This window comes from Saccharomyces paradoxus, chromosome IX (genome assembly GCF_002079055.1).
Source record: "Saccharomyces paradoxus chromosome IX, complete sequence".
NCBI classification, from domain to species: Eukaryota; Fungi; Ascomycota; class Saccharomycetes; order Saccharomycetales; family Saccharomycetaceae; genus Saccharomyces; species Saccharomyces paradoxus.
Genome location: NC_047495.1, coordinates 395217 through 420428, shown reverse-complemented (window position 1 = coordinate 420428; position 25212 = coordinate 395217). Strand labels below are relative to the sequence as shown.

The 25212-nt window shown below is 40.2% G+C and overlaps 16 protein-coding genes across 16 annotated transcripts; 10 read left to right on the top strand and 6 right to left on the bottom strand.

Annotated features, from left to right (window-relative positions):
* Positions 1–366: 366 nt before the first annotated feature.
* Positions 367–1071, top strand: GTT1 (bifunctional glutathione transferase/peroxidase; the record flags this gene model as incomplete). Its single annotated transcript, XM_033911187.1, has 1 exon — positions 367–1071. One exon carries the CDS (start codon positions 367–369, stop codon positions 1069–1071), a length of 705 nt encoding a protein of 234 aa, XP_033767078.1.
* Positions 1072–1261: 190 nt separating this feature from the next.
* HYR1 (peroxiredoxin HYR1) lies at positions 1262–1753 on the bottom strand (the record flags this gene model as incomplete). Its single annotated transcript, XM_033911186.1, has 1 exon — positions 1262–1753. The coding sequence occupies one exon, from the start codon at positions 1751–1753 to the stop codon at positions 1262–1264; it is 492 nt and encodes a 163-aa protein (XP_033767077.1).
* A 263-nt stretch (positions 1754–2016) lies between these two features.
* IRC24 (sepiapterin reductase family protein IRC24) lies at positions 2017–2808 on the top strand (the record flags this gene model as incomplete). Its single annotated transcript, XM_033911185.1, has 1 exon — positions 2017–2808. The coding sequence occupies one exon, from the start codon at positions 2017–2019 to the stop codon at positions 2806–2808; it is 792 nt and encodes a 263-aa protein (XP_033767076.1).
* A 307-nt stretch (positions 2809–3115) lies between these two features.
* On the top strand, positions 3116–3880 carry NRE1 (sepiapterin reductase family protein; the record flags this gene model as incomplete). Its single annotated transcript, XM_033911184.1, has 1 exon — positions 3116–3880. One exon carries the CDS (start codon positions 3116–3118, stop codon positions 3878–3880), a length of 765 nt encoding a protein of 254 aa, XP_033767075.1.
* A 216-nt stretch (positions 3881–4096) lies between these two features.
* Positions 4097–5287, top strand: LYS1 (saccharopine dehydrogenase (NAD+, L-lysine-forming); the record flags this gene model as incomplete). The annotated part of the gene is made up of 1 exon (XM_033911183.1): positions 4097–5287. The coding sequence occupies one exon, from the start codon at positions 4097–4099 to the stop codon at positions 5285–5287; it is 1191 nt and encodes a 396-aa protein (XP_033767074.1).
* A 148-nt stretch (positions 5288–5435) lies between these two features.
* Positions 5436–8780, bottom strand: MGA2 (Mga2p; the record flags this gene model as incomplete). The annotated part of the gene is made up of 1 exon (XM_033911182.1): positions 5436–8780. One exon carries the CDS (start codon positions 8778–8780, stop codon positions 5436–5438), a length of 3345 nt encoding a protein of 1114 aa, XP_033767073.1.
* Positions 8781–9282: 502 nt separating this feature from the next.
* On the top strand, positions 9283–9870 carry DAL3 (ureidoglycolate hydrolase; the record flags this gene model as incomplete). The annotated part of the gene is made up of 1 exon (XM_033911181.1): positions 9283–9870. One exon carries the CDS (start codon positions 9283–9285, stop codon positions 9868–9870), a length of 588 nt encoding a protein of 195 aa, XP_033767072.1.
* Positions 9871–10221: 351 nt separating this feature from the next.
* Positions 10222–11886, top strand: DAL7 (malate synthase DAL7; the record flags this gene model as incomplete). Its single annotated transcript, XM_033911180.1, has 1 exon — positions 10222–11886. One exon carries the CDS (start codon positions 10222–10224, stop codon positions 11884–11886), a length of 1665 nt encoding a protein of 554 aa, XP_033767071.1.
* A 230-nt stretch (positions 11887–12116) lies between these two features.
* DCG1 (Dcg1p) lies at positions 12117–12851 on the top strand (the record flags this gene model as incomplete). The annotated part of the gene is made up of 1 exon (XM_033911179.1): positions 12117–12851. The coding sequence occupies one exon, from the start codon at positions 12117–12119 to the stop codon at positions 12849–12851; it is 735 nt and encodes a 244-aa protein (XP_033767070.1).
* Positions 12852–13048: 197 nt separating this feature from the next.
* On the bottom strand, positions 13049–14080 carry DAL2 (allantoicase; the record flags this gene model as incomplete). The annotated part of the gene is made up of 1 exon (XM_033911178.1): positions 13049–14080. One exon carries the CDS (start codon positions 14078–14080, stop codon positions 13049–13051), a length of 1032 nt encoding a protein of 343 aa, XP_033767069.1.
* A 436-nt stretch (positions 14081–14516) lies between these two features.
* Positions 14517–16427, bottom strand: DAL4 (allantoin permease; the record flags this gene model as incomplete). Its single annotated transcript, XM_033911177.1, has 1 exon — positions 14517–16427. One exon carries the CDS (start codon positions 16425–16427, stop codon positions 14517–14519), a length of 1911 nt encoding a protein of 636 aa, XP_033767068.1.
* Positions 16428–17246: 819 nt separating this feature from the next.
* Positions 17247–18629, top strand: DAL1 (allantoinase; the record flags this gene model as incomplete). The annotated part of the gene is made up of 1 exon (XM_033911176.1): positions 17247–18629. One exon carries the CDS (start codon positions 17247–17249, stop codon positions 18627–18629), a length of 1383 nt encoding a protein of 460 aa, XP_033767067.1.
* Positions 18630–18927: 298 nt separating this feature from the next.
* On the top strand, positions 18928–20022 carry YVH1 (tyrosine protein phosphatase YVH1; the record flags this gene model as incomplete). The annotated part of the gene is made up of 1 exon (XM_033911175.1): positions 18928–20022. One exon carries the CDS (start codon positions 18928–18930, stop codon positions 20020–20022), a length of 1095 nt encoding a protein of 364 aa, XP_033767066.1.
* Positions 20023–20124: 102 nt separating this feature from the next.
* MND2 (Mnd2p) lies at positions 20125–21273 on the bottom strand (the record flags this gene model as incomplete). Its single annotated transcript, XM_033911174.1, has 1 exon — positions 20125–21273. One exon carries the CDS (start codon positions 21271–21273, stop codon positions 20125–20127), a length of 1149 nt encoding a protein of 382 aa, XP_033767065.1.
* A 138-nt stretch (positions 21274–21411) lies between these two features.
* INA22 (Ina22p) lies at positions 21412–22059 on the top strand (the record flags this gene model as incomplete). Its single annotated transcript, XM_033911173.1, has 1 exon — positions 21412–22059. One exon carries the CDS (start codon positions 21412–21414, stop codon positions 22057–22059), a length of 648 nt encoding a protein of 215 aa, XP_033767064.1.
* Positions 22060–22225: 166 nt separating this feature from the next.
* On the bottom strand, positions 22226–25138 carry DAL81 (Dal81p; the record flags this gene model as incomplete). The annotated part of the gene is made up of 1 exon (XM_033911172.1): positions 22226–25138. The coding sequence occupies one exon, from the start codon at positions 25136–25138 to the stop codon at positions 22226–22228; it is 2913 nt and encodes a 970-aa protein (XP_033767063.1).
* Positions 25139–25212: the final 74 nt, after the last annotated feature.

The window sequence follows — 25212 nt, the reverse complement described above, 5'->3', positions numbered from 1 at the left end:
CGATTTACGAAGTTATGGCTGCTTAAGCCTGCACCAAAGTAAGCCCTAAGGGTGATCTGCAATGCCAAGGCTAGCCCAATGGGGAAATCACCACGGATAGTTATAATTTGTTAGCATCAAGAAGGGGGCCTCGCATAGCTAAAGATAAGCCCCTCACTGTTACTATGACAATCGTACTTTTTCTACTACGGCCATTACTGATGGTTTTCATTTCGTACCCGCACGCTCTACTATGATGAAAAATTTGGGGGCCACTAGACGGCGTTAAAATATCGTGGCTGGATCCATATATAACGATCATTGATATTGTGATAATTTCTCCCACAACCTGAATTGGAAGGAGAAAGCTGTCCCAAGAAAGCAATTATGTCGTCGCCAATTATCAAAGTCCATTGGTTGGACCAATCCAGAGCATTCAGACTTTTGTGGCTATTAGACCATTTGAAACTTGAATACGAAATTGTCCCTTATAAAAGGGATGCGAACTTCCGTGCTCCTCCAGAACTAAAGAAAATTCATCCATTAGGAAGATCCCCATTGTTGGAAGTTCAAGACAGAGAAACTGGCAAGAAGAAGATACTTGCCGAGTCCGGTTTCATCTTCCAATATGTCTTGCAGCATTTTGATCATTCACACGTTTTAATGAGCGAGGATGCTGATATTGCGGACCAGGTCAACTACTACCTGTTCTATGCTGAAGGTTCCTTACAACCACCTTTGATGATTGAGTTCATTCTTTCAAAGGCGAAGAATTCTGGTATGCCCTTCCCCATTTCATATTTGGTAGGGAAGGTGGCGGACAAGATCAGTCAGGCTTACTCTAGCGGTGAGATGAAGAACCAGTTCGCTTTTGTGGAGGGTGAAATCTCCAAAAATAACGGCTACTTGGTTGACGGGAAATTGAGTGGTGCTGATATCTTAATGTCTTTCCCTTTACAGATGGCGTTTGAAAGAAAATTTGCCGCACCTGAGGATTATCCTGCAATTTCCAAATGGTTAAAAACTATAACTTCAGAGGAATCGTATGTTACTTCCAAGGAAAAGGCGCATGCTTTAGGTAGCAAATTTTAAGTAACTTCATAGTTCTATGGTGGCTCTTACTGCTTCGTGGTTCGTTCACACATTTCAATACATGTTTATGTATATATATATAGTTTGTTGCGACACATAATAATTGACAGGTTATAGTAGCGAGTATGTATTATTATTAACAAATATAAAAGAAAACTAAAGTTTGTTCAGCCACGAAAATAGATCCTGTCTATTCCACCTCTTTCAAGAGTTCTTCGATGGTGTCAGACAGCGAAGAAGGCTTGGTTAGCGAAGAGTATCTTTCGTAGACTTTACCCTTTTTATCGACCAAGAATTTTTCAAAATTCCATTTGATACCTCTTAAGCCCAACATACCGGATTTTTGGCTCTTCAAAAATTTGTAAACTGGGTCCTCACTGCTACCATTAACGTCAATTTTTTTCATAACGGGGAAAGTCACACCATAATTCAATTGGCAGAACTGAGCAATTTCTTCATCAGAACCAGGTTCTTGGTGGCCAAATTGGTTGCATGGGAACCCGATGATGGTAAAACCTTCATCCTTATAACGTTTGTACAAGGCTTCTAGTTCTTTGTACTGTGGAGTAAACCCACATTTGGAGGCAACGTTAACGATAAGAACAACCTTTCCCTTTAATTGGTCGAAGGGGAAAGGTTGACCTTTCTTGTCAATAGGAGCTAGTTTATAAAATTCTGACATGATAAACTTGAATACTTTACGAGAAGACAGCTTGAAAAGAAAGAGATGTGGAAAGCTCTGGTGCTGCTGCTTTTACTATTGCTCTTTTAATATTAAGGGAGCACACACTACCTTTCATATCTTTTTTTTCCTCATTTTTCACTTTTTGACCTTTTTCGTCAAGAGGCTAAAAATGAAAATGCAGAAAGAATGAGGAATATAAGAAAAAAGGGCTATTCAAACAGCAGCAAGAAGGTCAGCTTATAATTCGCCAAAGAAGGGAAATGGGCAAAATTATCTTGGTTACTGGTGCGTCCCGTGGGATTGGCCTGCAGTTGGTGAAAACTATTATTGAAAGAGATGACGAATGTGTCATATACGGCGTAGCAAGGACAGAAGCCAGCCTGCAGTCCTTACAAAAGGAATACGGTGCAGATAAATTTATGTACCGCGCCTGCGACATTACTGACAGATCTCAAGTGGAAGCTTTGGTGGAAGAGATCCGAAACAAGCACGGAAAATTGGACAGTATCGTTGCAAATGCTGGGATGCTAGAACCGGTGAAGTCCATCTCCCATGCCACCTCCGAGCATGACATCAAGCAGTGGGAAAGGCTGTTTGATGTGAACTTTTTCAGCATCGTCACTCTGGTGACGCTGTGTTTGCCCCTCTTGAAGGGCTCTCCATTTGTTAGCAACATTGTGTTTGTCAGCTCTGGAGCGAGTGTAAAACCATACAATGGATGGTCTGCATACGGCTGCTCCAAAGCCGCACTGAACCACTTTGCCATGGATATTGCTAGTGAAGAGCCCAGCGACAAGGTCCGTGCCGTGTGTATTGCACCGGGCGTGGTGGACACGCAGATGCAAAAAGATATCAGGGAAACGCTGGGCCCCCAGGGCATGACACCCAAGGCCCTCGAGAGGTTTACTCAATTGTATAAGACCTCGTCGTTGCTAGACCCAAAGGTGCCTGCAGCGGTGCTAGCGCAGCTCGCCCTGAAAGGTATTCCCGATTCTCTGAACGGCCAATATCTCCGCTACAATGATGAGCGACTAGGACCGGTGCAGGGCTAGTGCTGAAACTATATTACGTAAAAGAGTATGCTTATAGTTTTTAGATACCAAGCTTTTATTAGGTTTGCGATGAGCGACAGTTTTTGTGCGGGCATTTCTGTGCCAAGAACCGGATTGAATGTATCACCGACGGAATCCCGCGGTGTTTTCAAAATAATCAAGAGAAGATAATATAAAGAACCATCAACATTTACTCATGTTTACGGATATATATATATACGTAAACAAAAAAAAGCAAGTGAGACGTAGTAAGACCGTACTTAGGAAATAAAGCTGACTACAGGTTATAACAGGTGAGAAAAAAAACATGGGTAAAGTTATTTTAGTTACAGGTGTTTCCAGAGGTATCGGTAAGGCCATCGTGGACATTCTTTTCAGCTTGGACAGGGAGACGGTTGTGTACGGTGTGGCCAGGTCAGAGGCACCGTTGAAGAATTTGAAGGAGAAGTATGGTGACAGGTTCTTCTACGTCGTCGGCGACATTACGGACGATTCCGTGTTGAAGCAGTTGGTTAACTCTGCTGTTAAGGGACACGGCAAGATCGACTCGTTGGTTGCCAACGCAGGTGTCTTGGAGCCCGTGCAAAATGTCAATGAGATTGATGTCAATGCTTGGAGAAAACTGTATGACATCAATTTCTTCAGCATTGTTTCCTTGGTTAGCATTGCGTTGCCTGAATTGAAGAAGACCAACGGTAACGTGGTGTTCGTCAGTTCGGATGCCTGTAACATGTACTTCAGTAGTTGGGGAGCGTACGGCTCTTCAAAGGCCGCTCTTAACCACTTTGCCATGACTTTAGCCAATGAAGAAAAGCAAGTAAAGGCCATTGCTGTGGCCCCAGGTATTGTGGACACAGATATGCAAGTTAACATTAGAGAGAACGTGGGGCCTTCCTCCATGAGTGCAGAGCAATTGAAGATGTTTAGAGGTTTAAAGGAGAATAACCAGTTGCTGGATAGCTCTGTGCCAGCCACAGTTTACGCCAAGCTGGCCCTACATGGTATTCCTGACGGTGTTAATGGACAGTACTTGAGCTATAATGACCCTGCCTTGAAGGACTTTATGCCATAAGGATAGCAGGTACTTAGAAATTGTTATATACTAAATAGATGAGTCAGAAAAGACCCTTATACATTTATACATTTTGCATTCTTATTATTTTTTTTTCCAGCGGAATTTGGAATTCCGCTCGCAACCGCCAAATTCCCCTGCGATTTCAGCGTCAAAGAGTCATAAAGTCATCCTCGAGAAACCACGATAAAATATATAAAAAGCCCATTTTCCTTAATGGAAACAGGTATTTTAAGAGTTACTTCGGAAGATGGCAACGAACGTTTTACTTCACCCACCCACAAAATGCCTGCTGTTACATTACACCTGAGAGCCGAAACTAAACCCCTAGAGGCACGTGCTGCCTTAACGCCCACCACTGTCAAGAAGCTGATAGCTAAGGGCTTCAAAATATACGTAGAAGACAGTCCGCAATCCACTTTCAATATTAACGAATATCGCCAGGCAGGCGCCATTATAGTGCCTGCAGGTTCATGGAAAACCGCTCCTCGCGACAGAATCATTATAGGTTTGAAGGAAATGCCAGAAACCGATACTTTCCCTCTGGTCCACGAACACATTCAGTTTGCTCACTGTTACAAAGACCAAGCTGGGTGGCAGAATGTCCTTACCAGATTCATCAAGGGACACGGTACTTTGTATGATCTGGAATTTTTGGAAAATGACCAAGGTAGAAGAGTCGCTGCCTTTGGATTTTACGCTGGGTTTGCAGGTGCTGCCCTTGGTGTTAGAGACTGGGCATTCAAGCAAACACATTCCGACGATGAAGACTTGCCCGCAGTGTCGCCCTACCCCAATGAAAAGTCATTGGTTAAGGATGTTACGAGGGATTATAAAGAGGCCTTGGCTACCGGTGCTAGAAAGCCAACTGTGTTAATCATTGGTGCGCTAGGGAGGTGTGGCTCCGGTGCCATCGATCTATTGCACAAAATTGGTATTCCTGACGCCAACATATTAAAATGGGATATGAAAGAAACATCCCGTGGTGGCCCCTTTGACGAAATTCCACAAGCTGATATCTTCATCAATTGTATATATCTATCGAAACCGATTGCTCCTTTCACTAACATGGAGAAACTGAATAATCCTAACAGAAGACTAAGAACTGTGGTGGACGTATCAGCAGACACTACCAACCCTCACAACCCCATTCCGATATATACTGTGGCTACTGTATTTAACAAACCCACCGTATTGGTACCCACCACTGTCGGACCTAAATTATCTGTCATCTCTATCGACCACTTGCCTTCTTTACTGCCAAGAGAAGCTTCAGAATTTTTCTCTCATGATCTTTTACCATCATTAGAGCTACTACCTCAAAGAAAGACAGCCCCCGTCTGGGTTAGAGCCAAGAAACTGTTCGATAGACATTGTGCTCGTGTTAGAAGATCTTCAAGATTATAGTTTACATTTAAAGTATATACATTATCGTTACCGCTGACATTTACAAGTTTTAATTTTTTTCCCTTTTTTTTACTGCATTTCGTTTCTTCAAGTGTATCGTCTTTTCATTACACACACATATATATATTTATATACGCAAAAAAGCAGACTAACTGACAATTAAATCGTTCAACATTCTTGTTGTTTGCAGGTTGGATAATTTTGACCTGAATGCGGTTTTCATCCTTTCATTTCCCAGTAAGAACTTTGCTAATGCAATTCTCAAGTATTCTGAGATTAATTCACTTATATGATTGATGGAACTATCTTGATTGCCAAATTTGTACATGATGAACCATGTCAAAAGTAGTAATGTTAAGGGTATCCAGAAAAATATTAACATTTTATCATTTTGGAAGTTCTGTTTGTTTTGGAAAAATCTATTAAACTGTTTCTTCAAAAACTCTTCTTCTTCTTCATAATCTTCTTCCTCTGAATTTTCAGAGTTTTCAATATTAGATCCAGACTGTTCCACAATATTGTCCTGGTTTGCGGTTTTCAATTTATCATCTTTACCCCAAGATAGCGGGAATAGATCCTCGTATTTGGGTAAGTCATCATTAATTCGATGCAAAACTCTATTCCAGAGGGATGTGCTACCATTATCCTCACCGGTTTCGTTGACGCTAGATTCAATATCAAGAGGCTTATTTTCTTCCTCACTGCATGCAACACCTGGTTGTTCTACTTCGTCGGTAACGAACAAATCCTCATCACCGTCTTCTTCAAAATCACTTTGATCGTATTCAGAATAACTTGAATTCTCAAATAATTGAAAGGTAGGATGCTGAATCTCCACAGAAGTAGGAATCAACATGTTTTGGTTCTCGAATATGTTCTCATTCAGAGATTCATTATCTAAAAGGCTCGAATTAAAACTGGATTGTGAATATTTCCTGCTAATAGAATAATTACTGTCCGTCTCTACACTATTGGCAAACCTTGCACCGTCTTGGAATTTTTCAAACAATGACAATACTTCGCTGATATAAGCGTCATTTTGAACAAACTTATGGTTATCTCTGTTTTCTTGTTTTCTGTTGAATTCCTTTGGTTGAATGTGGTTTGCTATGAATATTTCTTTTGCAGTCAATCCGTTGTGTGACCTCAATGAATAATTGACTTTGCAATTTAATAGCATCTTAATAATCTTAGGGTCACCACTTATGCATGCAAAATGTAACGGAGTTAGCCCAAAGGAATCAATATCGTTAACACGAGCACCTTTTTTGATCAATGTATACACCAGGTTTGAGTAATTTTTCAAGCATGCAAGATGCAATAAAGTTCTTCCTAATGAATCACATATGGAAATATTGGAGTTGATGTTTAATGATTTTATAACTTTTTGTATCAAGACTTCGTCGGAGTAGAGAACACTTGTGTTCAAATTCATACTATGTTGATTTGGAGAAGGCCCTGTGCTCTTTGAGCAACTGTTGCCATTAGCACCACTGTCAGGAGAATCATTGCCAACGATCCTCTTGGCGATATTTCTTGCATCTTCTAATTTACCATTCATCTTTAACCCCACAATTTGCAAAGCTAATTCAATTAGTTGTCTGTCAGTATCGTCAACATAGGTAAATATGGCCTTTTTATTATCATTGATTTCAATTTCCTGGGGAAGATCATCGGCATTATTTTCATTATTTGTGTCAGTAATAGAGACGAATACTTGGCCCGCATAGGCTGCGGGAGGAAGATAAGTGACGATTGTGGTCTCACTCCAGCACTGCGTAGAAAGGGCGAGGTTAGAACCGAACTTTACAGATAGGCCATCTTTAAAGTTACAACCTAATAAAGTAACTTCAATACCACCGTTAATTGGCCCTTGTGAAGGTATAACGCGATTAATTGAAGGTAAACTGTTGTTGTTATTTTTCATTGAGAAATCGTGCATTGAATGTAAGGACGGATTCATCGTATTATTTGCTGGACTGATTGAATTTGAAAAGGAATGCTTGAATAGAGGTTTACCGATGTCATTTTCCAAATTATTGCGTGCTCTTTTCCGTTGGTTCAGTTGACTCTGTTGTTCGATATTTGTTAAAGAAATGGTACGAACTGGATTGTCGTTATCGCGATGGTGATAATTAAATGACTCTGAGCCTTCTTCGCTCATAGATGTTGGTGATGGAATATGCTGGTTAGGCAGAGAGAGGTTCAGTGATAAATTATTATTCTGAAGTAAATCTGTCTGTTGAGGAATGGAATATTGGAATGGTAAGTTTTTGTCTTTCAGTGGAATATTATTCATTTGACTGTCATTATCATATGGGTTGTGTTGATAAGTATATTGAAATGGCATATTTTCGTCTTTGCTTAATTGATTGTTATCCGTTGAATAATATTCTGTGGTAGATTCATCTTCCGTTAACTGTCTTCTGGACGTGGTGGTAGTGTTGTTGAACTTGGTAGTATCCATATTTGCTGGTTTTCTATCCGTGATCATGATAGGTGTTGTTGTAAACTTACCTAGTAGTCTATTTTGCCAATCTGTTATAGTGAATAATATGACAAAGCCATTATTTGCCTTGTGATGCCTGCAATAACAAACTAGCCTGGTAGTTAGTTCAAACTCCTTAACATTATCGAAAGTTTTCATTATAGGGAAAACCTGTTTGTTATTGAACACGACTAACCTTCTGTTGATATTATTACACCATAGCAAATTGTCTGCGATACCTGACTTCCTTCTAGCGGCTCTTCTTTGTTCTCGCTTGACACATTTGGTACAAACATTTGTTGTCCTGTTGCTCACCGCACAAAGAACAAACGCATTGATATACAGAAGATTTTTCTTGAAGTCTTGTGAAAACTCCTCAATGTTTTTTTTTAAGTAAAACTTTTCCCTTGAAATGGAATCACTAGGTAAGTAAACCATATTTTGGCTTAATGGTATTTCAGACGTAATTTTCACTTTCAGCTTCAGTTGGTTTTCCACTCTAGATACTTGTGGCAACCCTGAAACCTCCACATTCAAAGGTAGCTGCGTCGCATTTACTTTAAGGTAGTCTAAAGGATTTATATAAACAGACTGAATCGTTTCCTTTCTTCCAAATATAATCTCGTCATGAACGGAGCTGCCTGTATTCTTTTCTTTAAAAACCATGTTCTCGTGCTCGTTCTCTTCTTCCTCCTTTACGCCTCTGTCACCTCCTATTTCATCCTCCAAAGGAGTGGACACGTTTTGGTTGATATGAGTGTTGTTACCGATTCCTTCGAAAGATAACAAATTAGGCGAATCACCCTCATCTGTCTTGATAAAATTTTGAAAATTAGCAGCTTCGTCGATATTAATATGCGCCATGCTATCATCCTGGTACATGGGAGACCCATTCAGTAGGAAATCGTCCAAAAGCTGTGATTCCATTACACTATTCGCGTGCAATTGAGATATGTGAGGGTCGCTCCCAGGTGTTTCCGTTAAAAACTCGCTGTTCTGCTGCATGACGAGTTGTTCTATTCGCCAAAAGGTCCTTCAATAAGTGCCTTTAAATGCACAATAAAGGGGGAAAGTAGGATCTAGTCTTACGTACCCCAAGAACGACTGTTGATCAAGCGCCGCTGTCCTTTTAAAAGGCTTTCGGCGGCTGTATTTTCTGGTTTAGAGCTCACCCATTAGAAAATGTTGAGTTTTCTGTCATAATCCACGAAATAAAAAAGAAATACGACGTCTCTAGGGTTTATCAAGACCCCCTAACTTTTATTGTTAGGTTAATTTTCCCAAGTAAATATTTACAGCTTAAGTCCTAAGCTTTCAGAGTTAGAACCCCGAGTTAAAGTGCCAGATAAGATTAAGATAAGATGAATTGGCAAATAAGTGGGGATAGATAAGGTTGATAAAAGGTCGTATGGGCCCATTCATGTGCGTTCGCATATATAAGCCAGTAACAGTCATCCAATCGCTCTTGACGCTTATCTTGTAAGAAAAGGAAAATCTCGAAGTAAAGATGGTGACAGTGGTTGCGGAAACATTGACGATAGAGTCCTTCAAGGAATATGGGACGATAATCTCGCCAGATGAAGAGATTTCTAGGCTGCAGGACCTCGAGAAAGGTGCAAACCAAGGAACAGCTATCAAATTGCTTCAAGTAAGCCGGGTTGAGAATGGGTCTACTAGTAAAGTTCCTAATTGGAACTTATTCCGTTGCTTCCCACAGGCGCACCTTAATAGAATATTCGCTCGAGGCCTTAATCAGGGAATTTCTCATTCGATCAAAGTCCTCGAAAAGCATCCGTGTAGTTCGCAAACGTTCGTGCCCATGGGGAGAACGTCTGCTGAAGTAGCATACTTAGTAGTAGTCGCTAAAGAATATGCAAATAAACCAGACTTGTCTACGTTGAGGGCTTTTACATGTTTAGGCGGTCAAGCTGTTACCTATGGCCTAGGCATTTGGCATGCGCCCATGATAGTACTTGGCAAGCAAGAGCATTTGGATTTTTCAGTCTTGATCTACGAAAGTCTGGAGCCTGAGAGGCCCGAGAAGGACTGTGTCGAAGAACACTACGGCGATGGTGACATTTGTATTACTATATAGTTTTGCGATTGTTAGGGTTAAGTAAATACGTAAATTCTTCTGTATTAGTAATTTCATAGGTCTACGATAATCAGCATAAATCCTCCGCTGAATGTTGCGGTGCGGTAGAATATTGCGGATTTTGGAAAATTGCGCTTGCTTTCCTTATCACATAACATGCATTTCATAAGTTTTAGCTTATCTTGGATAAGAGACTTAGTGGAAACTGTCATCAAGATTGGACTTTATCAACGATCAGTGAAGCAATGAGTATAAAATGGCGATATTTACACGTGTAGTTTGGATTCTTCTCCTTCTGTGCAGTTGATATCGTTTAGAGGATGTGTCATAGGCACGGCGAGAGCACTAACAATGGTGAAAATAAGTTTGAATAACACTGCTCTATACGCGGACATCGACACGACTCCTCAATTTGAACCCTCCAAAACTACTGTGGCTGATATTTTAACCAAAGATGCCTTGGAGTTTATTGTTCTGCTGCATAGGACTTTCAATTCAAGACGTAAACAGCTCTTAGCTAACAGAAGCGATTTACAGTCAAAGTTAGATTCTGGCGAATACCGATTTGATTTCTTGCCAGAAACCGAACAAATCAGAAGCGACCCCACCTGGCAAGGTGCTATTCCTGCTCCTGGCTTGATCAACAGATCAAGCGAGATTACCGGACCACCATTGAGAAATATGTTAGTCAACGCTTTGAACGCAGAAGTAACGACATATATGACCGATTTCGAGGACTCTTCATCTCCAACTTGGGAGAATATGATTTACGGACAAGTTAATCTTTACGATGCTATCAGAAACCAGATTGACTTCAAGACACCAAGAAAGGAGTACAAGTTGAAGGATGACATTTCAAAACTGCCTACTTTAATCGTTAGGCCTCGTGGCTGGCACATGGTGGAGAAACACCTTTACGTGGATGATGAACCGATTAGTGCGTCCATATTCGATTTTGGTTTATATTTCTACCATAACGCTAAAGAGTTAGTTGAAATTGGTAAGGGTCCTTACTTTTACTTACCAAAGATGGAGCACCACATGGAGGTAAAACTATGGAATGATATCTTTTGTGTTGCGCAAGATTTTATTGGAATGCCCCGTGGTACCATCAGAGCCACTGTTCTAATTGAAACCTTGCCAGCCGCCTTCCAAATGGAGGAGATTATTTATCAAGTAAGAGAACACTCAAGTGGTCTGAACTGTGGTCGTTGGGATTACATATTTTCGACCATTAAGAAATTGAGAAACTTGCCCGAACACGTTTTGCCAAATAGAGATCTAGTGACTATGACTTCGCCTTTTATGGATGCTTATGTGAAAAGATTGATTAATACATGTCACCGCAGAGGCGTCCACGCAATGGGTGGTATGGCTGCCCAAATCCCCATCAAAGATGATCCAAAGGCTAATGAAGTTGCTATGAACAAGGTTCGTAATGATAAGATAAGAGAAATGAAGAATGGGCATGATGGGTCATGGGTGGCACACCCTGCATTGGCACCAATTTGTAACGAAGTTTTCAGTAACATGGGTACAGCAAACCAAATATACTTCGTTCCAGATGTACATGTTACATCATTTGATTTATTGAATACGAAGATTCAAGATGCGCAAGTCACTACGGAGGGAATCAGAGTAAACTTAGATATTGGCTTACAATATATGGAGGCTTGGTTGAGGGGATCTGGTTGTGTTCCAATTAATCATCTGATGGAAGATGCCGCTACGGCGGAAGTATCGCGTTGTCAATTGTACCAGTGGGTCAAACATGGTGTTGTTTTAAGCGACACCGGTGATAAGGTAACTCCAGAGTTGACCGCCAGGATATTAGATGAAGAGACCACAAAATTGGCTTCTACAAGTCCGTTAGGTGAAAAGAACAAGTTCGCCCTAGCAGCTAAGTATTTTTTGCCTGAAGTCACTGGTAAAATCTTTAGTGACTTCTTGACCACTTTATTGTATGATGAAATTATTAAGCCAAGTGCTAAGCCAATTGACTTAAGTAAGCTATAGAATTTATACGTATATAACCTGAAGAATATTCGAAGAATTTAAGGCGCTGCTTTAACGCATAATCCAATCAAATTTGAGTTGATAAGCCCTGATAAGATACGAGAAACGGAACTCAGATTTTTCTCCATTTCAGATTAGCTTTAAGCCTTTGAAACAAGAATATATAATAGAACTAGCCCCAGAAAAAATAAAAGGAGACAGGAAAATCCAGCTGAGCAAATAACCCAATGATGGAAACAAGAATACTTGTTGTGAATCCTAATAGTTCGAAGTCGATGACGGTTTCCTTGCAGGAAACCATTGAAAAGACTTTCTCAGAAAAATCATATAAAATCAGTTACTTTACAGGACCAGATGCTTCGCCACCACAAATTGATGGTCAGGAAACAAGTATTAAAAGTATGGAGGCCTGTCTTCCCCTCTTGGTTGATGACCACAAATCGGTATATTACTATAAGAAGTTCGATGGGATACTGATTGCCTGTTTCTCCGACCATCCTCTGGTGGCAAAGATAAAGAATAGATCCGCTAAAGAAAAGGGCAACGTTTCTGTTGTTGGGTTGTTAGACAGTAGTATCCATTACTGCGATTTGATTGGAAGGAAGTTTTCTATTGTCACTTCAAATAAAGAATGGGTCCCCATATTGAATAACTCTGTGGAATCGAAATTCTTGACAGGGAACACAATTAACAAAAATCTATGGAAAGGTACAGTATCTACTGATTTACAGGTCCTCGACTTACATAGCCCGGAAAATTTTCAGCAGATAGCAGATATCATATATGAGGAAAATATTAGAAAGCTTGATTCAGAGATTGTAATATTAGGTTGTGCAGGATTCTCGGGATTGCAAAATAAACTGGCAAAGACGTTTGAAAAGGATGGCACACTGTTCTTAGATACGATTGAGATCGGCTTAGAGATTTTGATCACTATGATAAAATTTATTAACTCACAAAAATAGATAGAAATATGATTGTTTTTTGTATATTGCAAATATTAATGTTTTGTCGTGAAATAGAATAGGATAAGAAAATAGCATGCGCTAAACTAAATGAAAACATTTAATCATCAAAACAAAAACTCTGAATGTACATTCACCTATACCATTTTAAAGTGCCAAGAATGCATCATTTTAAATAGACAGTAGTTAAATATTTATTAGTGCCCCCAAACTCTTATTCTTTTCACTCCTCCATCGGGAATAATCGTTAATTTGACATGGGAGACTCTTATATTCTTACGTATTTCATACACATGTTCTTTATCGGGCCCCGTCTTTGACTTGCCAACTAGCTCGACCCATGTTCTTCCATCAATTTTCTCGCTCGATTCTGAATCCTTCAAGCAACCTTCCACTGTGACGAACTGCGGAAAGTTCCCCCTGAAATGTGCCGTATCGACGATAATTTTTTCAATGAAAGAAGATTCTCTACCCAGTTGAATTATCGCCCAATCAGTATGACCTGGTTGTCTTGACCTTTTGGTTTCCCAGCCATCAGACATATCATGGCCTCGCCCTGGCAATAGTAAATTATCAACTGAGCCAAAATGCTGGTCCGAATATTTTAAAGCGACAGCACCATTGCAAACATAAGCCAGGTCAATTACATGATTCTCAGTTCTGAATTCTGGAGGGACAACTCTTCCGTATAATCTAAATCTGGCGATTCCTCCATCGGGGTACATCTTCAGCTTGACATGAGTAAACCTTTCTTCAGTAAGGCCGTTACTTCTAACGAAAAGGTGCCTTTGCGAAGGACCACACTCAAACTTCTCAACAATCTCAACCCAACGCGGATCATCTTCCATTATATCACCTTCTTCACCCTCGTCATACAGCGCCTCAATCGAAACGAATGGTGCATGGTTACCATTAAAAAACGCAGTGTCGATCTCACCACCAATAATATGGGCAGCAGCAACTCCCATCTTGATGATAACCCAATCATATTCCATCTCATTATGTCTTCGCGTCTCCCAACCATCGTACCATGCGCCTGAGTGAACAAATCTGGTAGGATCCCTTATGGGGACAGTTGGTTTGATTAAATTTTCGGCAGAGGCAAACCATTCATCTGAAAAAGAAACCACTTGACCACCTAGCTTGGACCCTATAACATCTACTGCTTTGTTTTTTGAAGTGATTATTGACTTGAATTCAGCTTCATCCGCCAAGCTAAAAAACTTCATTTCTGAAAAAGAAACCGGTTATATAAAGTTGATAGTTTTGTCGGCTTCACAATTTGACCATACCATGGCGAAATGCATTGCCATTCCTTTATAGCATTTGTTTTCAGAAAATGTGTCTATAATTTGGACCTTTTTTCAGCTGAATTTTATTACGGTTCCTACGTTTTTATCTTATCGCTAATTCGAGTCATAGATAAGATGTCGGAGCTATCCGAAGTTCTGATAGGCTCAAACAAGCGCAGGTTTGGCAGGTTGATGACGATTTAGCTAATCGGCAGTACGCTATTCCCACGGGAATGTATAACGATGTGTGAATGAAGTTAGCAAATCTGCTTAATAAAAGTACATAAAAATACACAAAACGAATATTAAAGTTTTTAAAGAATTATCAATTCTCCTAACCACTGTTGTTAGGAGAATAAACTGGGATTTTTATTTAGTAAACTATCTTTTCATCGGTGTTATCATAGATACTGATTGTATCATCGCATAGGTCATCTCTACGTAACTCGTTCCTCCAATCTTGTTCGAAATCCTCAACGTAAGCCCATCTTTGGAACCAACCTTTCTCTGTTAGGAAATTAGTTACCGGAGTACCAGGGACGGGGAAAAAGTAACATAATATGAGGTATACCACTGTACTAATAAAGAAACCTACTGGATAACCTAGGTAGTATAATCTCATTGCACCATCTGAAACTGTAATTTTTGGAGCGCCAACATCACCTATAAAGCCAGGTAAATTTGGAGCGATACCGCAAATATACGCAACAAAAGCCCTCCAATTGACACCGAATTTGTTTCCAAACATGTAAAAGGAACCCTTCTGTGCCAGGAATAAATGTGTTAATTTCACATATCCTCTTCTTACCACGAAATAATCCGCGCAAATGACACCAGCAATACTAGAAAGGAAAATTGCATATGCACCTAAAGCACTGGTAAACTTACTTGAGCTGGCCATTAAGTTCCATGGACAGATACATAGAGCCATTGCCACACAGAATAAAGAACCTCTTCTAATATTAATATATCTTGGAAATAAAGCCGTCATATCAGCACCGCATGCCAGCGAGTTGGCGGAAATATTTGTACCCAATTGTGCTAAAGCAAATACAAAAGAAATCAAAAAGACACCAGCCCTAGTACCTCTAGTGTAGGTAGTCTCCAAAAATTGGCCAAGTACGTCCAGAGGTGACCAATAGTTGACCCCATATAAGTGATAACCGGCTGCAGTGACAATGATACCGATCAAACATGTAATAGCGAAGAACAATGGGATGGCAACCAATTGTGGCCACAGAGACGCTTGAGGATTCTTGGCAAATCTACCGAAATCAGGAGCGTTGATAATCAAAGCGGCAAAGTTGGCAACACAGGCCATTAGGGATCTGACGAATATCCATGAAAATTCGGAACCATGAGGCGAGTAATCATTTAGGGTCCCCAATTCAATCTTACCGTGCGACTTCTTCAAAGCCCAAATTAAAAACCCGAAGGCTGCGAAGGGGATCAAAGCTGCCTTCACTGTGAACAAATGCCTAATTTTATGAGGGGCCACTAGGACAAAGGGTATACTGACCACCCAAAATATAAAGAAACACATGAATTCGAAAGTAGTGCTATTTGGAGAACCAAAATGGTTTGGGATTCTGTCTTCCAGATTTTTACCAAAAATAGATTTCAGCATCAGTGCCACGGGCGTAGCACCTAGCCAGGCTTGCACCGCATACCATACTATAGCCATCACGACACGATTTATAATCGGCCACATGGAAAAGAAAATACCAAACGAAGCCCTAACAGTAATGGGGAAAGATAAGTGGTACGCGGAACCAAATCTCGAGTTTAATACCACGAAGACACCTGCAAAAGTGTAACCAATCCAAACTGTAAGCCAACATTGCCACCAATTCAGACCTAATTGTAGACCCGTACCAGCAATTTGCCATGTGTTAATATTAAAACAATCTGCCAGCCAGAAATATAAGTAGTTGAACCAGGACCAACACCTTCTTTCTTCTTCAACCGGTTTCAAGTCTCTGTTATACAAAAAGGACTCCTTCAGCGAAACATTTAATGTTGTCTTGTCTAAAACAATGAAATCATAGTATATTTTACTCCAGATGGACTTCGTCTCAGGCAGAGGCATGACCTCACTCTCCTCTATCGAAGAGTTGTCCACATAGACATTCGTATTGATATTTTTGTTCTTGTTGAACTTCCCATTCTCGACATCTATAATATCATCTTCATTATTGTTTGTATATGACACAATAGATGTGGAGGGCTGAACACCCTTTCTCGATGGGTTACTGAAAATAGCACTTAGGGCGTCGTTAGCCATTATTACCTTTACTGATGTTATATATCACAAGATATAAATGAATATGAAAGTTCATAATGGGAAACGGAAGTAACCTTGTATCTTGATATTACTCATCAAGCTAATTATTTATACTTTTTCTTCCCCATTTTATTCCTAGCCTTCTATGCTCAACATTAGCAGATCAAATATCTCGATTAGAAACTTGTTTCTCTGATACTGTTCCTCTCTATGCTAATCATTGGACACAATTTTTCAAAGGAACCTTATCGACGTGACAGCAAAGTGGTCAATCCATCCTATTATTCCTTCTCATCCCCCCGAAAAGGAAACCATCCTGGATCTTCCATTACACATACACATTCCTTATCAGAGCTCGATTAGAGGCGCTATTTTGTATGCAGAAGCAAGCAGAGATGGCCGGAAAAAACGCGGGCGCATTTTCCCTGGCAGAAAGTTTTCATTGATAAGAATGTAATACCGATAAGAGATAGCCTCGAGCCACATTGGACCCGAGAGTTTCAGGAAAGAAAGGAAGCGCATGTTTCGATTCTATTGTCCCTTACTGCGGATCATCGAATAAACGCCCAAGTGTTGATGGTGGACTGATGGAACTTTATCAAGAGAAATGGTTCAAAATTGCGGTGGTTAATTATCTATATAGAGGGGCATATCTCATCGAAGGAGATGATGATGAGGTAACGCAAAAGTGATGTGTTTTTATTGGTATCTTGTAATTGTAGGTACCCCTTTTTCTTTTAGCTATCTTTAATTAGGTTAGAGAAGTGTAAACGCAAAAACATACAGGAAAAAAAAGGTGAAATACTGCTAAGGACAAAGATGCCTATCAATGCCATCACTTCCAACCATGTCATTATCAATGGCGCAATCAAGCCTGCAACTATTGTGTATTCGAATGAATCAGGCACAATTCTGGATGTTTTAGAAGGTTCGGTGATTATGAAGAAAACTGAGATAACCAAATATCGAATACATTCGCTGGAGAATGTATCTCCGTGTACAATCCTCCCGGGACTTGTGGACTCTCATGTTCACTTGAACGAGCCCGGCAGAACTAGTTGGGAAGGATTCGAAACTGGGACTCAAGCTGCTATTAGTGGCGGGGTCACAACGGTGATTGATATGCCGCTAAATGCTATTCCTCCCACAACGAACGTGGAGAATTTTCGAATTAAGTTGGAAGCTGCTCAGGGCCAAATGTGGTGCGATGTCGGGTTTTGGGGTGGCCTTGTTCCACACAACTTGTCAGACTTAGTTCCGCTCGTCAAAGCTGGTGTTCGAGGGTTCAAAGGGTTCTTACTCGATTCGGGTGTGGAAGAGTTCCCCCCCATTGGCAAAGAATATATCGAAGAGGCATTAAAGGTCTTAGCTGAGGAGGACACCATGATGATGTTTCACGCTGAGTTGCCCAAGGCTGGTGAAGACCAACAACAAATCGAGAGAGACCATTGTGAATATTCTTCGTTTTTATCTTCAAGGCCGGATTCCTTTGAGATAGACGCCATCAATTTGATTCTCGAATGTTTGAGCGCTAGAGATGGACCAGTTCCTCCCGTACATATAGTCCATCTGGCATCGATGAAGGCTATTCCCTTGATCAAAAAGGCACGTGCATCTGGGCTTCCAGTCACAACAGAGACTTGTTTCCACTATTTGTGTATTGCCGCAGAGCAGATCCCAGACGGGGCAACTTACTTTAAGTGCTGTCCACCCATCCGTTCTGAATCCAACCGCCAAGGCCTATGGCATGCATTGCGTGAGGGTGTCATAAGCTCAGTCGTGAGTGACCATTCGCCTTGCACGCCTGAGTTGAAGAACTTGCAAAAGGGAGATTTTTTTGATTCTTGGGGAGGAATCGCTTCCGTTGGACTGGGTTTACCGTTGATGTTTACTCAAGGCTGCTCTCTAGTTGATATAGTTACATGGTGCTGCGAAAACACTTCCAAGCAGGTGGGGTTATCTCATCAAAAAGGCACTATAGCTCCCGGGTACGATGCTGACTTGGTAGTTTTTGATACTAGCAGTGAACACAAAATAACTAATTCAAGCGTCTTCTTCAAAAACAAATTGACTGCCTATAATGGGATGACCGTCAAAGGTACGGTTTTAAAAACTATAATAAGAGGTCAAGTCGGATATACGAATGCCAACGGAGTGTCGAAGACACCATTGGGTCAAACTTTGCTTGATTCCAGACATTGAACCAAACTTACCTTTTTCATAAAAGATATTCTACGAAAATGAAAAGAAACCACTATATAAAAAAATTTTATAAAAACCTACATATATTTGACCTTTCTTATTTTCAAATGACACAACATTCTGATGACCTACAATATCTTCATTTGAGTCTCTACGGCAACAATCCTGAATTTTCTTAGCGCTAAAAAAATAAAAAGAAATCCAAGTGAAAAAAAATTACATTCCAGCTCATCGAATGCATCTAATACAGATATAAGGCAGAAAGGCAGTCAAAAATCAGCATAATATTGCAAATAAGATGGCAGGAAATGCAAAGTTAGCTGACGAGGAAGTTACTAGAGTATTAGGAGGCATTTATCTCGGCGGAATCAGCCCTATCGTTGACCACAGACCGTTAGGTGCAGAATTTAATATCACTCATATTCTTTCTGTTATCAAATTCCAAGTCATTCCTGAGTACCTAATAAGGAAAGGTTACACGCTAAAGAACATACCCATTGATGATGATGATGTGACTGACGTGCTGCAGTATTTCGACGAAACTAATCGATTCATTGATCAATGCTTGTTCCCCAATGAAATTGAGTATTCGCCCAGGTTGGTAGATTTTAAAAAGAAACCACAACGTGGTGCTGTTTTCGCTCACTGTCAAGCAGGACTTTCGAGATCTGTAACTTTCATAGTAGCATACCTAATGTATCGTTACGGATTGACACTATCAATGGCCATGCACGCTGTTAAGAGGAAGAAACCGAGCGTTGAGCCAAATGAGAATTTCATGGAACAATTACATCTCTTTGAAAAAATGGGTGGAGATTTTGTCGATTTTGACAACCCCGCCTACAAGCAATGGAAGCTGAAGCAATCCATCAGGTTAGATCCATCGGGTAGCGAATTAGTCTCCAATTCTGAAATGTTTAAAGATTCGGAGTCGTCCCAAGACCTGGATAATTTAACTGAAGCTGAGAAAAGCAAGGTCACCGCAGTGAGATGTAAGAAGTGCAGGACCAAATTGGCCTTATCTACATCTTTCATCGCGCATGAACCGCCAAGTAAGGAATCATCAGAGGGACACTTCATCAAGAGAGCCGCCAATTCCCATCGTATTATCGATATTCAAGAATCGCAAGCAAACTGTTCTCACTTCTTCATCGAACCACTAAAATGGATGCAGCCTGAACTGCAAGGCAAACAAGAGTTAGAAGGAAAGTTTTCATGTCCAGGCTGTTCTAGTAAAGTTGGCGGTTACAATTGGAAGGGATCTAGATGCAGTTGTGGCAAATGGGTCATCCCCGCTATCCACCTGCAAACAAGTAAAGTGGATCAATTTCCCTTACAATCCACCGCTTTGCCCAACATGGTTAATTTTGAATCCGAAAAAGTAAATAAATAATTTAGATATTCAGCAAATATGACTACCACTAAGCACTTTTGGTGCCTTTATATATATACATCTTAAAAGATGGATGGTTTTTCGTGCCGAGAAAGAAATTTTTTAATCTTGGCCTCGTTGCTGCCTGGCACGTCTCTCCATTAATTCATCTAAGCTAGTTATCCTTTCTCTAGTCCAGTTCCTCCAATTACTCGCTAGATCAGGTGTAATCTCACCATAAGAAGTCGGCGCTTGGCCGTATTCGCTATTATAATCATGCCCTCTTCCTTCCCTTCCAGTTTCTACTTCATCTTCAAAATCGGCATTCATATCTAGCTCTATCTTCGAATCTTCTCCATCGTTATCGCTGTCGATATCATATGGGTTTCTATCTAAATGATGAGCCTCTTCCACAAATTGTTGTAGGGAGCGTGACAGCGAAGTGGGTCTCATTAATAAGTCATCCGGCACAATTCTCTCCCCCTCAACTTCTATACCTTCCACTCCTTCTCCCTGCATTTCTCCCTCCTCATTATCATCCTCATCTACAACATGATCGAACTCTGCATCATAATCATATGATATTTCATCCTCCTCAGATATTCCTTCAATATGCGAATTATTGGCATTGTCATTCACAAGTATGCCCATACTATCATTTGGAACGCTATGCGATCCTGCAACATCCTCACCAGTGTCATCGTCATTTTCCTGTAAAATATGGGGCAATATCACGCGCCCTATGGAGCCATTATTTCTTGGATCCTCTTCCCTAGGATCATGCTGCCTGAAGTCTTCCTCATTGTTCACTTCTGCGTTTTGAGCTTGTGCTCGAGACCTTAGCATTTCTAATTCATACATAGTTTTATTAATGCCTATCGGTTTGAATCTATTCCACCCTAATTTACGTATTTTGGGTAGTTTACTCTTATATTGCTCTGATAGCATGAGAAATTCGTCTAATTTACCGTCTTGTAACTGAGTAGCTGACGTAGGATAGTAGGGGACTTCATTGAACACATTATAGGCTGAAAATGATGGAATGTATTTTACGACTCTGGATTTTTTCCTTCTTATAAATCTCTCGAGCGAATCATCTTCGTAATCATCTATGCCGTTTCCATGCTGGTTCTTCTTACTCCGGAGATCTCTCATGTTATATCTCTCATGCTTGGCTCCAGCAGAATTTTGATCCTTTCTTATATCATTGAATAATGCTATATCCCTTAATGCTCTTACCATTGTTCTGTCTTCTCTTCCGCCGCTGTTCATGCTGGTCGGTATTGAGATGTGGCGTTACAGTTGAACTATTTTACGCATTCTCAAATTTATATCTTATCTGATATAATAGGCAGGAAAAAAGTAATAACAGGGAAAGGACAAACCATACATAAACAGGTGTAAGTAAAAATGTTTTTGGCAAGACCACCATTAAGAAATGGGCTAATGAGAAGCCTTGGTCGCATGAAGATAACCGCTAGAACCGTTACGTCGGCAAGCGCAGGCCTTAAGAGGAAGTCAAGATTTGATAAAACAATGATTAAACCTTTACTTTTGGTAATGGTATTTGGGTCGATATTAAACGCAGTGATAGCCGAAAAGAGGAGCACTCACGACATGGAAAGGAAATATAAGCTAAAGGTTGATAAACTGAAGGAGCTGATACAGAGGGTTCATGATAATAATGGAAAGGTAGACTTTAACGCAGATGACGAAATGAAACTTGTAAATTTGTGTTTAGGAATCGTTGGCAAGAACACGAATACGATGAAAGAAGACAAGACTGATATTGTGATTCCTAAGGAAGAATCATTGGAAGAGATTTGGCAAAGTATAATAGACGAGGCAAAAAAAGAAGTAGTAGAAAAAACCCCAGACGATGATGTTAAGAACAAAGAAGGAATTGTCACTGATTTAAAACTTCTAAAAGATTTGGAAAAGTCGAAAAAAGAAGATGAAAAAGTTTACCTAAGTGGTGACGTCCATATGATGATGAATCAACCAGGTGATTTGAATGAAATTGCCAAAGAAAATGATAAAATCCCAAAATTTCTATAGTGGGCTCTATACATTAGAATATACTGCATGTAAATATAACACAGTGAAGAAATAATTCTACACTTACTAGTTAGTAAGCTTGATTTTGTAGAGGATATTGCTACATAGTTATAATCGTATTCTATTCTTCTTACTAAATAAGAATGCTTATGCGCTATTATTTATATTACAGAGGGGTTCCCTTTGTGTTGATGGTTACATTTTTATCATCATTCATTTTTATAGTTTGGTTGCCAGCTGCACTTGTTTCCAGATTCGGATTTGAATTATCGTCCTTGAGTTCCGTTGATGATTCTTCATTGGTAGTCTTCTCCCTTCCTGAAGTATTTTCATTTGCGGCGACACCTGACCCTTGCCTGGTTTCGTTTATGGAGGTCAAGGGAGAAGCATTCATTTGGGTATTCGCGCTGGGATTGATCACCCTTGGTGAAGATGTATTAGACGGGGGATGTCTGTTCATATGAGAGGGTGTAGCATTTGGTGAAGACTGTGAAGTTTTTTTAGAAGACTTATTTTGCGCAAAGGGTAAAGGTGTATTGTTACTGTTATTATTAATACTGTTTATGGTCGGGCTTCCCTGCGAGTCTAGTTGTGTTTGTCTGGGAGTGGGGTTCATTGGCGTTGTTGTACTGGTCGTACCATTGGGGAAGGAGTTTAGTTGTTGCAGGATCTCTTGGGGCAGGTTCTTCCACTGGTTTAATGGAGATCCTTGTTCAGTCATAGCGGGTGATCCCACGTTGAATTGTATTGGGATTTGCGATTGCGCACCTGACCTCGGTGGGTTGACGGAATTCATGTTGGAGTTAGGACTTACGACCACTGGTTCATCGGTCAATAGGCCAGGAATTTGTGCAAACAGTAAATGCATATTATTCAAAGCATTCGATAATTTATCAAAATATTTCGACCCTATCTTCAATACCCAGATATAATTTCTGACATAATCTCTGAAAATCATAGCCTCTTCCTTTGTCGCTGAAGTCACATACAATAGTGCAGCAAATGTTCCAATTAGCATCAGATTTCCGGTAGAACAGTTATACCAAAAGGCATTAATGTGTTCATTTTTCAAATCTCTTATAAATTCAATTGCAGCTACGAGCCTAGTTCTTGCAGCAGTCCTGCATACTTGGACCAATTCCTTAGGCGTTTGAGGATTTAATGCACAAATAATTTTCCTATGTAACGTAATTTCTGTAGCAAAATAAGCTAGAGTTAGGGTTGAATTCGAATTTAATTTTTGTGGTGTCGCATAACTCATTGATAAATTCTTGGGTAGAGAATGATACCATTCTCTTAGTTTTAGTTGTAACGGTTTCGCCAGTTTCAATACTTGTTCAATACTCTTGTTTATTGTCATTGATCCCTGAGTGTAAAATGTGTCCATGATTTCCCCAAGAATTATACTCAAGGAGACCATTTGTTGAAACATTAGCGTTCCATTTTTGAAATCTTCTAAGGTGGGGTTCATATTGAATATGGGCAAGTTACCAAAGGCTATCTGGTGATTTTTCACATCATTTGATGACGAAGGTGAAGACCCCGACTGATCATTTTGCAAAGAATTTAAAATAGTTGGCGAATTTATAGGGAAATCATCAAAATTCAACAGCTTTATCATCCAGTTTCTACCTAAAATCAAATGAGATTGCCTACCTTCGTTCAATGCGCACCATTTGTCCATTAACCAGACTGCCCAAGCTAATCTTTTCCTCAAATCCTTTTCCCATTTAGGAAGCTTCCAATCATTACATTCAACGCCAAGCCCCAGTTCCTCTGCAAGAGCCACTACGCTGGAGCAGAGGACCCAGTTATTATGACATTCACTGCGGCATTGCAAAATCAGAAGGCCTGTTTGTATAATGCTCAATTTTGGCCTCCCAACTCGAGCATAAAATGTATCCAATGCGATATTGTTTAATTGAGCAGTTACATCGGGTTTAGGAAATCCCAAAAGGGCAGGGTGGAAATCCCAATATTGTAGTGCCAGTGAGTAGATGGATGCCAGTAAAGGCGCTGTGAGTTCCCTATAAGACCTAGAATACTTTTCCAAAAAGACACGTTCGTGTAAGATCGGAAGGAAAGGATGAATTAATTTGAAAAAAATCTCCACCAAAAGGTGACCGTGCGGATGCACCAGATTTTCTACCAGATCAACTTCGTATTCTTGTTTATTATGAAGAGTCGTGTCAAAATCGTCCTGAAGAATAAACTGTGCGGTAGAAGACACCTTTCTTAATGATAAAGTTTTTGATAGTTGTATTTGGTCCACATTATCTAGCCTAACATGTCTAGTCAAGTTCAAATCGAAAACTGAAGCCGGACCCACGAAAAAAGAAGATCTAGGGTATTGTATACGCTGTTGTTGTTGTTGTTGTTGCTGCTGCTGCTGCTGATGTCTATAGAGCATGCTACTGGGTAAGCGGTTCGAATAGTCTTCAAAATTCTTCATTCGTTTGGAATTAGAGGTAGTTGGCATGTTACTGTTTGCGCTAGAGGATGTTCTTTTTAAGTAATTTGGAGCGCTACTGAAGGTGCATTTGGTTCTTGAAGTTTCACATTCGAGACAGTTACCTAGATCGGGAAAATAGTTGCACTTTGTTTTCCTTAATCTACATTGGTTGCAAGACCCTATCAGATTACCTGGACTTGATATGTCATTATTGTTGTTATTGTTGTTATTATTGTTATTATTGTTGCTATTACTGGCGTTGTTATCTGCGCTGTTATTGACATTATCATCAAAGGCTATTGTATTATCGCTTTTAGAGAGCAAGCTTTGATAATGATGCAAAAGGGTATCCAGGTTCTGCTGTTGCTGTTGCTGTTGCTGTTGCTGTTGCTGCTGCTGCTGCTGCTGTTGCGAACCTCCTTTCTCCCTCAGTAAATTAGGATGGTCGTTTGCCAAATGTTGAAGAATGGTAGTATAGTTATCATTAAAATTCAGTATATCATGGTTGTTGTTATTATTGCTGTTGTTGTTATTGACGTTATTACTTGCGGACGAATTTTTAGTGGTTGCCTTTACGCTCTTCGTAGGCGATGCGGCATTATCAGTTGGTGATTGATGAGGGTCCATTTGATAGTATGGCTGCCTGTGGTTCTGCCGCTCGTCTAAACAGCCCAAGAGTTTGTAAGATCTACACTATTATT